Source organism: Geospiza fortis, unplaced genomic scaffold, assembly GCF_000277835.1.
Source record: "Geospiza fortis unplaced genomic scaffold, GeoFor_1.0 scaffold40, whole genome shotgun sequence".
NCBI lineage: Eukaryota > Metazoa > Chordata > Aves > Passeriformes > Thraupidae > Geospiza > Geospiza fortis.
In genome coordinates, this window is record NW_005054297.1 from 24,328,283 (window position 1) to 24,341,699 (window position 13,417).

At 36.2% G+C, this 13,417-nt stretch overlaps 1 protein-coding gene across 7 annotated transcripts in view; it reads right to left on the reverse strand.

Annotated features, from left to right (window-relative positions):
• PALLD (palladin, cytoskeletal associated protein) overlaps positions 1 to 13,417 on the reverse strand; it is a 183,930-nt gene that overhangs the window by 106,193 nt on the left and 64,320 nt on the right. For all 7 annotated transcript variants that reach the window (XM_031057202.1, XM_031057296.1, XM_031057345.1 and 4 more), the window contains 4 exons: positions 12,575 to 12,716; positions 10,958 to 10,981; positions 2,605 to 2,724; positions 1,511 to 1,829 (listed from right to left, as the gene is read on the reverse strand). In XM_031057202.1, the coding sequence (XP_030913062.1) occupies positions 1,511 to 1,829; positions 2,605 to 2,724; positions 10,958 to 10,981; positions 12,575 to 12,716 (605 nt within the window). The remainder of the gene's footprint in view (positions 1 to 1,510; positions 1,830 to 2,604; positions 2,725 to 10,957; positions 10,982 to 12,574; positions 12,717 to 13,417) is intronic.

Genomic DNA, 13,417 nt, shown 5'->3' on the forward strand with positions numbered 1-13,417 from the left:
GAAGGCAAGATCTCAATTTCTGACAGCAGCACAGACTTCCATTGCTCTTGATTGCAATCAAGATCAGGCTCTTGTGCATCAAGTGTTGTTAATTGCAAAATAGAGGAATCAAGTGTAATTACTCTAGGGATTCCAAGGTCATCAATTTGAACATCAGCAACTGAAGGGACTTTTGCAATAGCATCCCTCTCACGTTACTGTATTTTATGTTGACTCTATGTTTAAAAACAAACCAAATTTTGCACACATAGCAGTGGAATATTATAAAATGTTTACACTACATTCTTTCCCTTATCCCAGGCAACCTTGCTTCTGGGAAAGAAAGCTCTGGGGTGAAATTTATTTTTAATTGCTCTGCTGGAGCCACTATCTCCTTTCTTCACGAGTGGGTCTTGCAACAGATATGTATGCTGGGTAGAGGACCACCTCTCTCCCATATGCACAACCACCACCCTATACACTGTTATTTCACTACTCTGTTTTTCTAGTTCTTCCACTCCTCCTTCCCTTCTACAGTTGCCAGAGATTGCTTAGAATGACAAAGAGCAACAGAAAGAAAAAGTGGTGAGTAGAAAGGGAATACTGTTAGCTCACTGTCTCAAATGTGTTTTTGTGCATTTAAATTCAACATGAGTGCTAAAATAGCAACATTTTTATATTTTGTAAGTTTCCTGTGAAAACATGGAATAAAGCAAATGGCCTAGTTTAAGACTGAAGACCATGTTTCATGCTTCTTCTTAAATACTTTTTTATAATTTAAAATTCCTTCCAACTATTGATGCAAATGAAATAAAGTTTTAGTTCATCACATTCCAAATATCCTTCAGGGAGATGGCAAAGAGGAGTCTGTGCAATGTTAAAATCAAACTATAAGTTAACAGGGAGCAGAATATTGCTTATGCATAAGGTATCACCATTAACAAAAGGTAAAAATGTTACTGTAACTTTTTTACCACTCATTTTTCTGTTCTTTCCTAGAGCTTTGCCTTCTCAGATTTATAGCTATAAGAGAGCTATTGTAATCTGGCTGAAAGCAGAACGAGATATGTGTTATACATAAACATAAGAAATAATAAAAACATTACACACTTCAATATCCACTGACTACACAAACTCAAGCGCATGCAGAAAAAAAAAAGACCTAAGCAGCGCAGAAACAGAAATAGCATCCAAAAATCTCAGGTCACTATGATCTTTAGGCATGGTGAATAGGGGAAAAAAAGGCACGGAGCAACAGCCACTACAGAATTTCTCTGTTTGTGACTTTATCTTAAACCTCTCTAAAGGCATTGAGATATAGAATGTACTTCCCTTTGATGTAGCACTATGTAAAGGAAAAAAGTGTCTCCTCTATTCAGCTCTTTGGCACATAAATCACAACAGCAGAAAGACTGTTCAAGGGACAGGCACTGTGACTGTCCGCTTGTCTAATGCTAAATTGCTTCGGGCAAAAATTTGCTGTCAACAAATATCAAGTTTATAGGAAACAAAAACACTCAAAAATACTCACAGCTTTGGTTTGGCAAGCACAGGTGGTGGCTCCTTTGTGGGTGAAAGCAAGACAGCTGGAGGTGGAATGGGTTTATCACCATTTGGCTTGCTGTTAATCATTCCATTTACTCCATGAAGAGGATGAATGCCATTTGATTTTTCCTCAGACGAATTGAGCTGTTGTTGAAGGTCTATCACACCAGGTCTCAACTCAGTGTTGTTTGCTTGGTGGGTATCTGTAAGTTTCTTAGGAGGAAGCTCAAGAGAGCTAATTTCAACTGGAGGAATTTCAACTGGTGAGAAATGATGGAAGTCATCACTAGAGCATTCCAAGTTGGCTAAAAGAAATCAAAAAGAATGTCTCTTCAACAAGTCATAGACAAAGTACATGGTAAATACAAAATGTATTTTCAGTTTTTTAAAGGTGAAATATCTTTGGTTTTATAAAGTGTTTTTCTAGTCTTCCTATTGATAATTTATGCTGAATTAGATTCATGGGTGGCTATTTATTTTCTGAGTGTGCCTCATGCAAAAGGCACAACTAGAAACCTTAGGGACCTCTCTAAATCTATTTCAGGAATCAAGGCACTAACTGAGATTGACAACTATGGACAGCAACAGCTAAAACAGGACTTCCTGGAGTTTCAGAATTACTGAGGAACAAATAATTTAAAAATGCTGAAGAATGCATGTATACAAGGCAAGTTTGCAATGGCAGCTGGGTTAGTGCATCCCACAACAATATATATGGAAACATATCACAAAACTAAACATATCATGTGACAGTGTTTTATTTTACAAAAGGCCACCTCTAGTAGCATAGTTTCATCTCTTTAATTTTGCCTCTGCTGCCATCTAGTCTTGAACCCTAATGCTTAAGATATGCCAGGCTTGTGGCAGAACTTTAAAAATATATTTCACATTAATAAAAATATTAAACCAGGAAATGAACATAAGAAACACTAGGTTTGCTTTATATGAATGCACTGAGGTTGACAAACCCCATGTCTTACAACAGCCATTTTCCAGAAAGAAAGCAGATTGGCAACTTCACAGATAAATTAATTATGTAAGATTTATGACTAAAAGCTCCTCTTTCTCTTTGTCACATACCTGAGCAGACAGTTAGTTGTGCACTGCTTGTTACTGAACCATGTTCATTTGTTGCTGTGCAGGTGAAAATTCCTGAATCTTCAGGAAAAGTTTCTGCTATTACAAGTGTACATATCTCTTCTGGAAACAAACAGAAAAATAAAGTGCTGCATAAACTATTTAAAGGACCATGTAGTGTTTTTTTACACTGTATGTTAAAAGGATGCCAGAAAGTAGACTTTTACAAAGAAATACTGAGAGAACTGCAGAAGAACTTCCAACAAAAATGGCTTTAAGGAAAATCATTTTGCATCTGAAAGAAGTAAATTCATCAAGCTAAGTTTTCAAAACCAGCTTGAACAGTAATTTTGCAGTTACAAGTCTGTGCAGTTTTCAATGTTTTCTTAATGCAGGATAGTACTGATTAATATAAATGAATGTAATGGTTTCCAGAAATAATTATCTTTGCAAGCTCTTTTTGTGTCTGTATATAACACCATCAGTACAAATGTCACACAATTCTTTATTTCTTTCTCTGATTTTTTCTGTATTTAATGCAACATTCAGATCAAATCCCATTTCCAGTAAAACTAGAAAACATTTTATCACCACTTCCAATTAGCTCTTCTAACCACTACACTTACCAGAATTAAAAACTCCAGATGCATAAATATTCCCATTATGCAGAGTTTGGGAAAATAATTTCTGTCTCTGTCTGCACAGCAGTGAGAATAGATACATTAAAAATAGAATAAAAAACAGTACCCCCAAAACCTCTTCAGAATACTGTGATAGATATATTCTGTAGCCATTTTAAATTTGTTCATCAATTTTATCCATTTATAATCGGCACACTTAACTGTTTAGGCATATTTTTCCAGTTTCTTCTAAGAAGTCACTTTATCTCTACTTGTAATGGTACTGTTTTTTTAAAGATGTCACAGTACAGATAATTTAAATAATCCTACTATTTACACAACATACAGATAAAATTTTATACCTGGACAATGCTACATTGCAGGTCTCTTTAATTAATTCAGAGTTTCTATTGTTTATGCTGTGTTTTTAGTCTCAAAACCAAAGTGGAGAAGTTTTATAATGTTAAGTTTAATTAAAAAAATAGAAAAATGCATTTTGCAATGTGGACACTTACATTCCCATATATTATCATAAAATTAACTAATAAAAGCATATTGTAAAATGAGGAAAAGTACTTTAGAATCTAATAACTTCCATATGAAAATTATTCTGTAGAAGACTCTCAGTAAGGTCAACTTCACTTCTTATAGTTCAAATAGGAAAACATTTTCAGATAGTGGTTGTTTGTTTTTTTTCCCTGTGGAATGACAGACCACTGTCTCATTTAGACAGCTAACAAAAAGTTTTGAATTTTTTTCCAATTATAAATGACAATGTATCCAAAAGCTTCCTGTACTGGAAATGGGCTAAAAATGAATGACTGACTAAACATTTGGCTCAGAGTTGGTTTTCAGACAGCAGAACATGCCTTTTTTTTTGGCATTGCAAACTAGTCATTCTGCGTAGCTGCAAGAGTCATGTCTGGTAACACTGTAGCACGTTGGATCTTATCTAACACAGATGAAGATTAATGACTCATGAAAGGTCTTATCAGGAAAGTAATGGATAACACAAGCTAGTTTTGAACTACTGAGATCAGCTTTTTTTAGAGCCTTGGTGTGTCATAAGCAGTTGAAGCTGTATTGTTAACCACACGTGCGTACTCCTGGACTGAAGTGACCCTGGGGATGTAATCTTATACAGGCAGCATTCTAGTTTCCTGTTCATTTAACAGCAGAATGTTGAAAGCTGGGTCTTTCAGGACTGCAAAAGAAGATCATTCCACCAGGCTGAGAACTGCTCTCTGAATGAGGTCAAAGGCAATAAAACACAGCACCCAGCAGAAGTCCTATTTTTCAAAGAGTGGAGGTAATTAATGCATAACATTCTTCCAGCTTTTTAAGTGTGCAAAATGATCACATGAGAAGATCTTCACTCTTCAGTGACAAAAGAATTCTAATGAATTCTACAATGATGTGCTTTGCTTACTGACGAGGTATGTTTTAAAATTATATATGGTAGATTGCAGCAATCTTTGTAAAAATTTTCTAAGTAAATTAATGATGAAAATAATCAGACATTAAAATTTAGTCTTTTCAACCAGACAAACAAGCTGCAACATATTTGTGATCAATCATAAGAAAACTGGCTAAACTGAAAATATAAAAATCCTAACAACAAATCAAATGGCAGCATGGGCAAGAAACACATGTGAACAACACATTGCTATCTTCTTTATCGATTTTCGTCCTCCAAGCCAAGAATCACTCACCCCTTGCTAAAAGGCTTACTACTGTGGAACACATAGAAATGAAATACTAATTTGGCAAAAGAAAGGTTCTTTCAAGATTTCCATAATACACTCTGGATATACTCAGTGTTCTGAGTATTTTTCTACCTTTACATCCTGACTTATGTAATTATTTTACTTTCTGGTACTGTGCTAAGCAGAATCAGAAGATTTGAGGGAAATAATGTCTGTTCTTCTTCCTGGCGTTCATCAGCTGACAAATAACTTCATCACAGAAATGTGTTCCAGAAAGCAGCTCTGAAATGCTGTTCTCAGGGCCTTAAAACACATTTAACACTTGACTAAATGAATACAAAAGCATTTTGTTCACTGAAACATGTAAAATGCTTAGGCACGCAAGTACTTGACTGTTTTGTCAGTTATTTAGAAAGAATGATTACATTTTACAAAGCAATTCTTTCCCTTTATGGCTCATGAGTCCATTAGGAAGAATAAACTTTAGTAAGAGAGAAAACTGTTGCATTTTAACAAATTTTATTACTGGCAATGTGTTTTACTTCAGAATGTTTCTCTGTATTACATTAAAGGCAGAGCAGTTCTTATATCTGCAACTTCATCTCTGAATGTGACCATTAACTTCCTCCACTGTAATGCACACACAGCTGGGGAAATAAGTACAGTCCCTTGCTGGTAGCTGTTCATTCCCATGCAATGAACAGATCAATTTCCAGAGCTGCAGGTTCAAAGCCGTAAGTTTTCTGATACGCAAGGGCAGTGGGAAGTCACAGTTGTGGTTTCCTGGTAAAAATCCAACAAAACAGAACCCTACCAACTTGTGTCTTGTTCTCCCTCATGTTCCACAGGTGTTTAACTCCAGTTATACTCAAAGCAATAGACCCATCAAGTTACTTTTCATACAGGTATCTGTGCATCTTTTATAGAAAGAGAATAGTGAAGAGAGAAAATAGGGAAGAATATACAGAGTAGCCTAATAAACAGTAGTATAGCAGACCTGTAGCTTTCAATAACATAACAAAAATGTATTCAATTTGGCTGTTTCTGATGATCGCCATCCCATATACCTTTATCCAGTCAGGCAGCTGTTCTGGCTTATTTAATATGCTTTATATCACTCAAGGAATGAAGAGTAAAGTTTTTAGAAGATGCACAAAACAGACTATGTTTGAAGATATCTCAAACAGCACCTACAAAACACTGATAAGAAAACTGAACAACAGCAAATGTGACTGTGAGCAATAAAATGCAGTTTTAGGGCAGAGAGCCTGGGTTTCACAATATCTAATCGATAACCAAGACGTCTGCTATCTAGCCAGATTGGGTACAATAAATGGGAACAATGCTATGGCAACAAAAACTTTAGCCCCCCAAACATTGTTCAGGTTTGAGGAGAAATTAATCCATTTATCGCTGTCAAGGAAAAGTTTATGCTAAAGCTTACCCTAAGGCAATTATGATACTGTAGATGCCTAAGCCACTTTGAAGTTAAGTTAGGTATAACCATGAATATTAATGCACTCCAAAAAAGATTTAAGTGTTTACAGCCGGAGAGGAATGACAGTGGTGGGTATTTAAAAAATGACATAGTACAAAACAGATCAGTTGTTTACTTTGAATTTGGAAGCATCAACAAGCAAGGATAGTTGTAGCAGTCAGACTTAAGATGAGGTCACTGACAGGGACAGAACTCTGTAGGTAACTTGGGAGCACAGAGTACAATTGAAAATTTAATTCACAAGCAATAACATGCAAATTGATCAGACCACCTTAAATGAAGGGGAATTTTAGTCTATTTTCAGTTTTTCTCTTCATCTGACTTCTTGAAATATGGCTCATAGAAGATTGCTCTCCAAGCCCTTGTTTGCCTCTCAGCAGCGAAAGAAGACGACAGATCCTTAGTTGTAATTCTCTTGTTTTCAAGAGAATTAAAGAGTGCAAGGATCTGGCATGCATGCTAACCTACCAAAGCTTCTATGTTTTGAATTTCATCACCTACCAGAAAGGTGATTTTCTTGGTGCAGGGAAGCAGTATGGATTTCTGTAATGTTTGCCATGTATTTTCAGTTTCAAATGTTATGTAGAAATAGGAGGGAATTTCTAAAGGAGATACTTAGAGTGGAGACTCCGGAGCACAGCAGTAAAACAGGAAACAAGAAAGCACAGTCCAAGAGATGTGTTTTGTGAACACACACAGTATTGTGCTTAGGAAAAAAAAGCATGTATATGTGGCAATTCCCTGGCAATTTAAGCAAAATTACTTCATACAGTTTTCTTCTTACATGCTGTTAGACAATTGTTCTAATGTAATTCAATACAGTTTGTGGCTGTCTCCAGACAGCTGAGTAATGGTCAAAATATCAACAGCTGGCAAGTGATTCCATGGGATTTTTCATTCTGAGGCAGCCTGTTTTTGAAGGATTCAATCAGTATAAAGTCAAAATGTCCAAGAAAGAAGTACAGAACAGGTAATTTGACAAACTGTGATGTTGGCTTTGAGTAATCTGACTAGCTATTAATTCACAAAGCAGTCTGGAGGGATTTGCAATGCAAACTGATTTCTGTCTAGACAGAAAAAGGAGTGCAAAACACATTAGAGTAGATAGAGTGTAACAAAAAAAAGTAGCCAAAAAACCCCCTTTTCTTCCTAATTTCTTACCTGTGTGAATTCATTGAATATTTTTCCTTTAAATCATTAGTACTGACCAATCAAAGGACAACCAATGTTATTGAGTGCTGTAGTGTTTATTAATGGTTGGATTTTGGTTGACAACCAGCAATTAAAGTCACACTACAACTTGTTACAATTTATGTAAAATTCCATGGATGTTTTACACTTGGAAAATTTTTTTAGAAAACATGTCCATCTTTCAAAATTCTGAATACTTATCTACCATATGCATGTTTCCATGTCAATCTTGCACATGTATTAACCATCTGCATTGAATAGCAGTTATGTGTTTGCTCATGAAAAATTTCCTCTGAAGGCATTGTTTAGTCTGGCTTATAAGAGTTTGAATTACATCACAAACCAGTGCTGCATCTATTACATTTCTGATACCCCTATCCAGCTTCCTGTTGTACAAATTTTAAGATTTTCCATGACATCCTAAAACCCAGTGTTACTTATTACTAGTGGTACTACTAATATACAAAACATTGCTCATTATTTATGCCAAAAGGAAATATTTACATTTTGCCCAAACTTTATTTACATTCCCTTTGCACGCACAGTGCCAATTCCTACACAAATAAGCCAGTAAATGTACTGCCATTAATTTTTGTAGTGTGTAAGACACTGCACTTTTAAGATACTACATTATTTAATAGGGTTTAGTAGGAAAAGATAAGTGCACAAATCTTAAGGGATTGTACAGTACTTAGCTCAGTGATTCCAGGGAAAACACAAAACACCAAACTGAAATTCTTTCACAGAACAAAAGCATGGGAAGGTGCTCATGAATGCATATTGCAACATAATTACAAACATGAAAAAAGAAATAATCCAACAGCAAACCAGCCAGACTACAGTCAGGCATTTACTACTGGTATGTCTATAAAACTGCAACAATACAGATACCAAAACTGTTCTGAGATGTCTTCCTATTTTTGTCTTGCCAACTCCCTTGAGAATGGTATGAGATACCGCAACATTAAATAACTTTTCTGTACTTGAGAAGACTCAAGAAATGCACCTTTCATATAAGAATTCATTCCCTAGTACCCTTTAGAACACTTCAGGTATCTTCTCTCAGGGTCTGCAAGCTCCCCAGAAGTTGGAAGGAGAATGTTCAGCACTTTCAACATAATAGTGCAGGCATGTAAGAGGGCTGGCAAAGTGACGATCTCTTTGGACTCAGAATCTCACCTTCTGTTTCCTATTTCCTATTCAGGCAGCAGTTATGAAAGCAAGTTGATAGTTTCATGAACTAATACCAACATCCTTACTTCTTTCATAGCAATAACAGTCAGAGAGGCTACACAAACCTTGCAACTAACAATATGAATATTATTTTGTGAAAAAAAAATCTTCTAGCACTGAACTATTCACACAAAGGAAACCTTTTTTTCTAGGAAAAAAATGCTTCTCCTTTCTACTAGATGATGCTGCATTCCTACTCTAAAATATTTAGTTCATCTAGCATTATACACATTAGGTTTATTAAAGAGGGTGAAAGGGTAAAAAAAAAATTACCAAAACTAAACAAACATTCATGACTATGAGTTTTGTCAGAAGAGTCTTAAATTGGATATTAAAAACTCTAAGATAGGCTGGTAAATTTATACTTTGTAGAAACTTTTGTGTAAAATTTCACTCCTTTCAGATACTATCTATCATTTTAAAGGACAAATTGAACACAGTTGAAGTGTATTAGCTGATTTTTTAGGAAAGAAGCTCCCAGTAAGAATGAACCAGATATGATTCTGATAATGTTGGTAGATTAAATCTAGAAAAGATTTTGGTACTTTGACAGGAGAAATGTTCCTCTGAGAAGGGGAAAAAAGTCAACCTATTGATCAGATTGTATTTTCTTTTTAAGATATCAAGAAAACAGCTAAACTAGGAGACTTATTCTGTAATATGTATTACAGGAAAATGTTCTAAGAAAGATACAGAATTAAACCTTTTAAACCTATTATCCTATATTTATTTTCATATCCCAAGGCTTGATATGGATATATCAAGCCTTTGGATATATATTGAAACTCTCTTCAAACTGTTTTGTACCCTAACTTACAATATTTAAACCCTAAAGTTTGTGTTATGACTATAAAATACTAATAGCTCACTGCTAGCACTTGACATGTTTTAATTCCTCATTAGAGGTTGATTTGGTTTTCCAGTACTCTTCTTTCCTTCATATGGCTCACATTTCCAGCCTCTGCAAATTAAATTATTCAGTCACATGTATTCAGCGCATCAGCTAATACTAGAGCTGATGATGTTGCACACCATGAACAACAGTATTAACTGTTAGGATAGAGCATGTAGACCTGTGTGTGTGTGTGCAATCTGTATATGTATAACGGACATGAGGCAAAATAGGTGTATAACAATTTTGTGAAGTAGCAAGAAAATTAGTAAATAGCTGACAAAGAAAAGAATTTTACCTCTTTCCTTGTTCTCATTTGCATGAAAATTAAAGGAAAGCTGCACTTTTCCTAGCCTGTATCCTCATAGTCACAGTGCTACTTTACAAGTATCTCTCAGCTGCTAGGTCTGTCCTGCCTGTCATTTCAACCCCTCAGAGTTAAAGCATCCCCTCACTGCTAGCATCCTTCAGAGACACTCTTTGTAAATACTCAGATCAAAGATAGAAATTTTTTCTGTTTTTTTCAGTCATAATTAAAAATCTCTCCATATTCAACAATATTCAAGCACAAATGGCCACCCTCTTAAAGCAAAGTTCAGACTGTATTGCTGTCTTCTCTTCTATATGTTTGAGGTAGAAACAATAAAAAACATTCTCAGACTTTCAACATCCACTTGCTATTCAAGAACTTCCCTCCAGTGTATAATGATGTATAATGAGAAAATGAAACAGATAGAGAAAACCTGCAGCTAGAAGAACACTTTTTACTTGTTCGAATCTAGGACTTTTATCTTGTGAATAGGCTAGAAAAATTGAGTCAGTGCATTTTTTTTCTTTTAGGATCAGGTTTTACTTGTGTTTAAGACACATCACATCTGCCAAACTGGATTGGTAAAACTAGCACTTAGTGGTTGGGTGTTATGTAATTCTTATGAGCAGCATTTGGGTAGTGGAATTTTGTGGGACTTATCCCTTTTCCCTCAGTAGCAAGCAAACCATTTACTCCCCTTGCTGGTCTAAATGGAATTTACTGTTTAACTAATAAAGGAATTGATGTAAAGGACAGAGTACAGTATGGGAGGTGCGATAAAGCAGCATTGTCTTTAAGGGGGTTTCAGTTTACCACTGTTCAGCAGAAACACTTTTCTATTTATGGCTTCAGTACAAACTCAAAGAGCTAGTGAATCAAGAGATTATTTTTTCATATGAGTCTTACCAGGTTCAGTTGCAGATCGTGGCTCTGCATATCACATCACAAGGAAGGAAAACAAACAAGAAAAAATTGTTAGAGATTACATTAATAAATATCAGTGAACTGAATGAACATATTATACTGAAATACTGTAAATAAATAAAGAACCTGTACAGCCATTAAAAAATCAACAATATTTAAATTGTTTGTCAGTAGCAGCAGTTCAGTTATTACTTCTAGCCATTAGCACTGAAATGGGAAGAGGAAAGGACTCTGTCCAAAACTGAATCCTGACAGACTAATTTAATGGTCTTTTCCCATCCTGTATTAGAAACAGCCACTTCAGATTATTGCCTGAGCTGATTTTGGCTGAGGGCAGCTGTGCCAGATGTGCTAGAACTTAAAGATGAACTGGAGTCAAAGGCAGCCAAGTGGGATGCCACAATTGCGTGGCATCACATCACCAATGTGTTTTTCCTCAGTCCCTTTGGCAGCAGAGTGCAGGCCAAGTGGGCTTTCACTTGGAGTGGTGTCCAGTACATCTGGAATTGACTGAGGTGAAGACAGCCAGAACCTCTTGTTCCTAGCCAGGCTAGAAACAAGGAGAGGAGTTAATTGTAATGTTAAATCCAATGCTAGGGTCCAGTGGGACCATGGGTGAAGATCGTAATGGCAATACCTTTAAACTGTTGTAACCTGTGATTGGAGTTGCATGTTATAGGAATTACCAGGAACAATGTGAAACAATTGAGGAGAAGCCCTCACAGGAAGCAGTGCAAGGGCAGTGATAACCTGGCCTGGGCTGGCTTTGGTGCTCAGTAAGTCCATGCAACACACCACCTCTCCTGTCCTGGGTATCATCATAAGAGATGGAGCCCAAAGACATGGACTAACTGAACTCAAAGTAGGCTTTGTGAAATTTTACAGGGATGATGCATAGACTAAGAGAATGCTATCTGTGTACTAGACCAAAGGATGAGAAGTGGTGGTTCATGAGCATCTCTTGGCTAATATGGGACCTGAGTGTGACATAAACGGTATGGAATAAGGGAGTGGAAAATGTCCTGGGTTTAAGTGGGGTAGAGTTAATTTTCTTCACAGTAGTTGGTATTGGGCCATGTTTAAGATCTGTGCTTAAAACAGTAATACAGAGACATTTTTACTCTTGGTAATACAGAGACTTTTTTATAAAGGCCTCTTCTGCTACTTGTATCTTGCTGATAGTGAGGAGGCTAGGGATGCACAAAGAACTGGGAGGGAACACAGCCAGGACAAACAAGCTGCAGTGATCAAAGTGATATTTCAAACCATATGACATCATGCTCAGCATATAGATCTAGGTGAAGAAGGAGAGAAGGGCAACATTCAGTTAGTCAACATTCTTCCCAAGCAACTTGCTGGTAATGGAACCTTTCCTTCCTCGGAATGGCTAAACACTTGCCTGCCCATGGGAAGGAGTGAAAAGATTCCTTGTTTTGCTTTGCTTCTGAGACTTTTGCTTTCCCTATTAAACTGTATCTCAACCCATGAGTTCTCTCATTCTTACTTTCCAATTCACTTCGCCAGCACACTGGGGGAGAGTGAATGAGGATCTGTGTGGTCCTCAATGGTGGCTGAAGTTAAACTATGACATTGCCTTACTTTTTTGGAGAATTCTGAAGTCTGGAGAATCTTGAATTTCAATGCCCTGTCGAAACCACTTAACATGAATGGGAGGGGGTCCTCTGACCCTGCATTCCAATACTACGACTTGTCCTTCAGATGCTGTGGCATTTTGTAGCTCCTGAAATGTAAACATCACAATTAAAATAAACCAGAAGCACTTTACATTCTTAAAAATAGTATTTTCTTCCCTTCGTAATTCAACTTGATTGTGTCATTACATTTTTGCAATAGGTATTTTCTTTCATTCTGATTGAATTTAATATGTCTATATAGTTAAAAATTATTGGATAGGTTATCTACAAATACATTCTTAAAAAGACCAGAGATTGGAAAAGTGCAGAAGTATTTAATTCCTCAAATTAACACAAGCAGATCACTGCAGTTTGAGCTTTCAATTTTTGTTCTTCCACAAACTGAAATGAAAATTCTGGAACTAACTACACATTGATTGACTTAATCCTGAGAGAGTAGCTGAGCTGCTTTTGGGTCCAGCTCTAGAAGGTGGAGCTGCTTTTCATCTGAGCCATATGTAACAAACCAAGACAAATTAGATGACACCAATATGATTAGGATATATCAACTAGTGTATGGATAGCTTCTGGGACAGTACTCTGGTTGTAATAAATCCTTGTACACATGTGAAAAATTTCAGAAGAGTCTAGATCTTTAATGAGGAGCTGCAACCAGAGGGAAACACAATATTTTAAGTAACAGAACTGGCAGGTGATAGCCACTATTTTTATCTTTGTTATCTATTTTAAGATTATAAATCAAGGAGTCCTTTTTACTCTGCAGCGGCTGTCTCATTTCCTTTGCAAT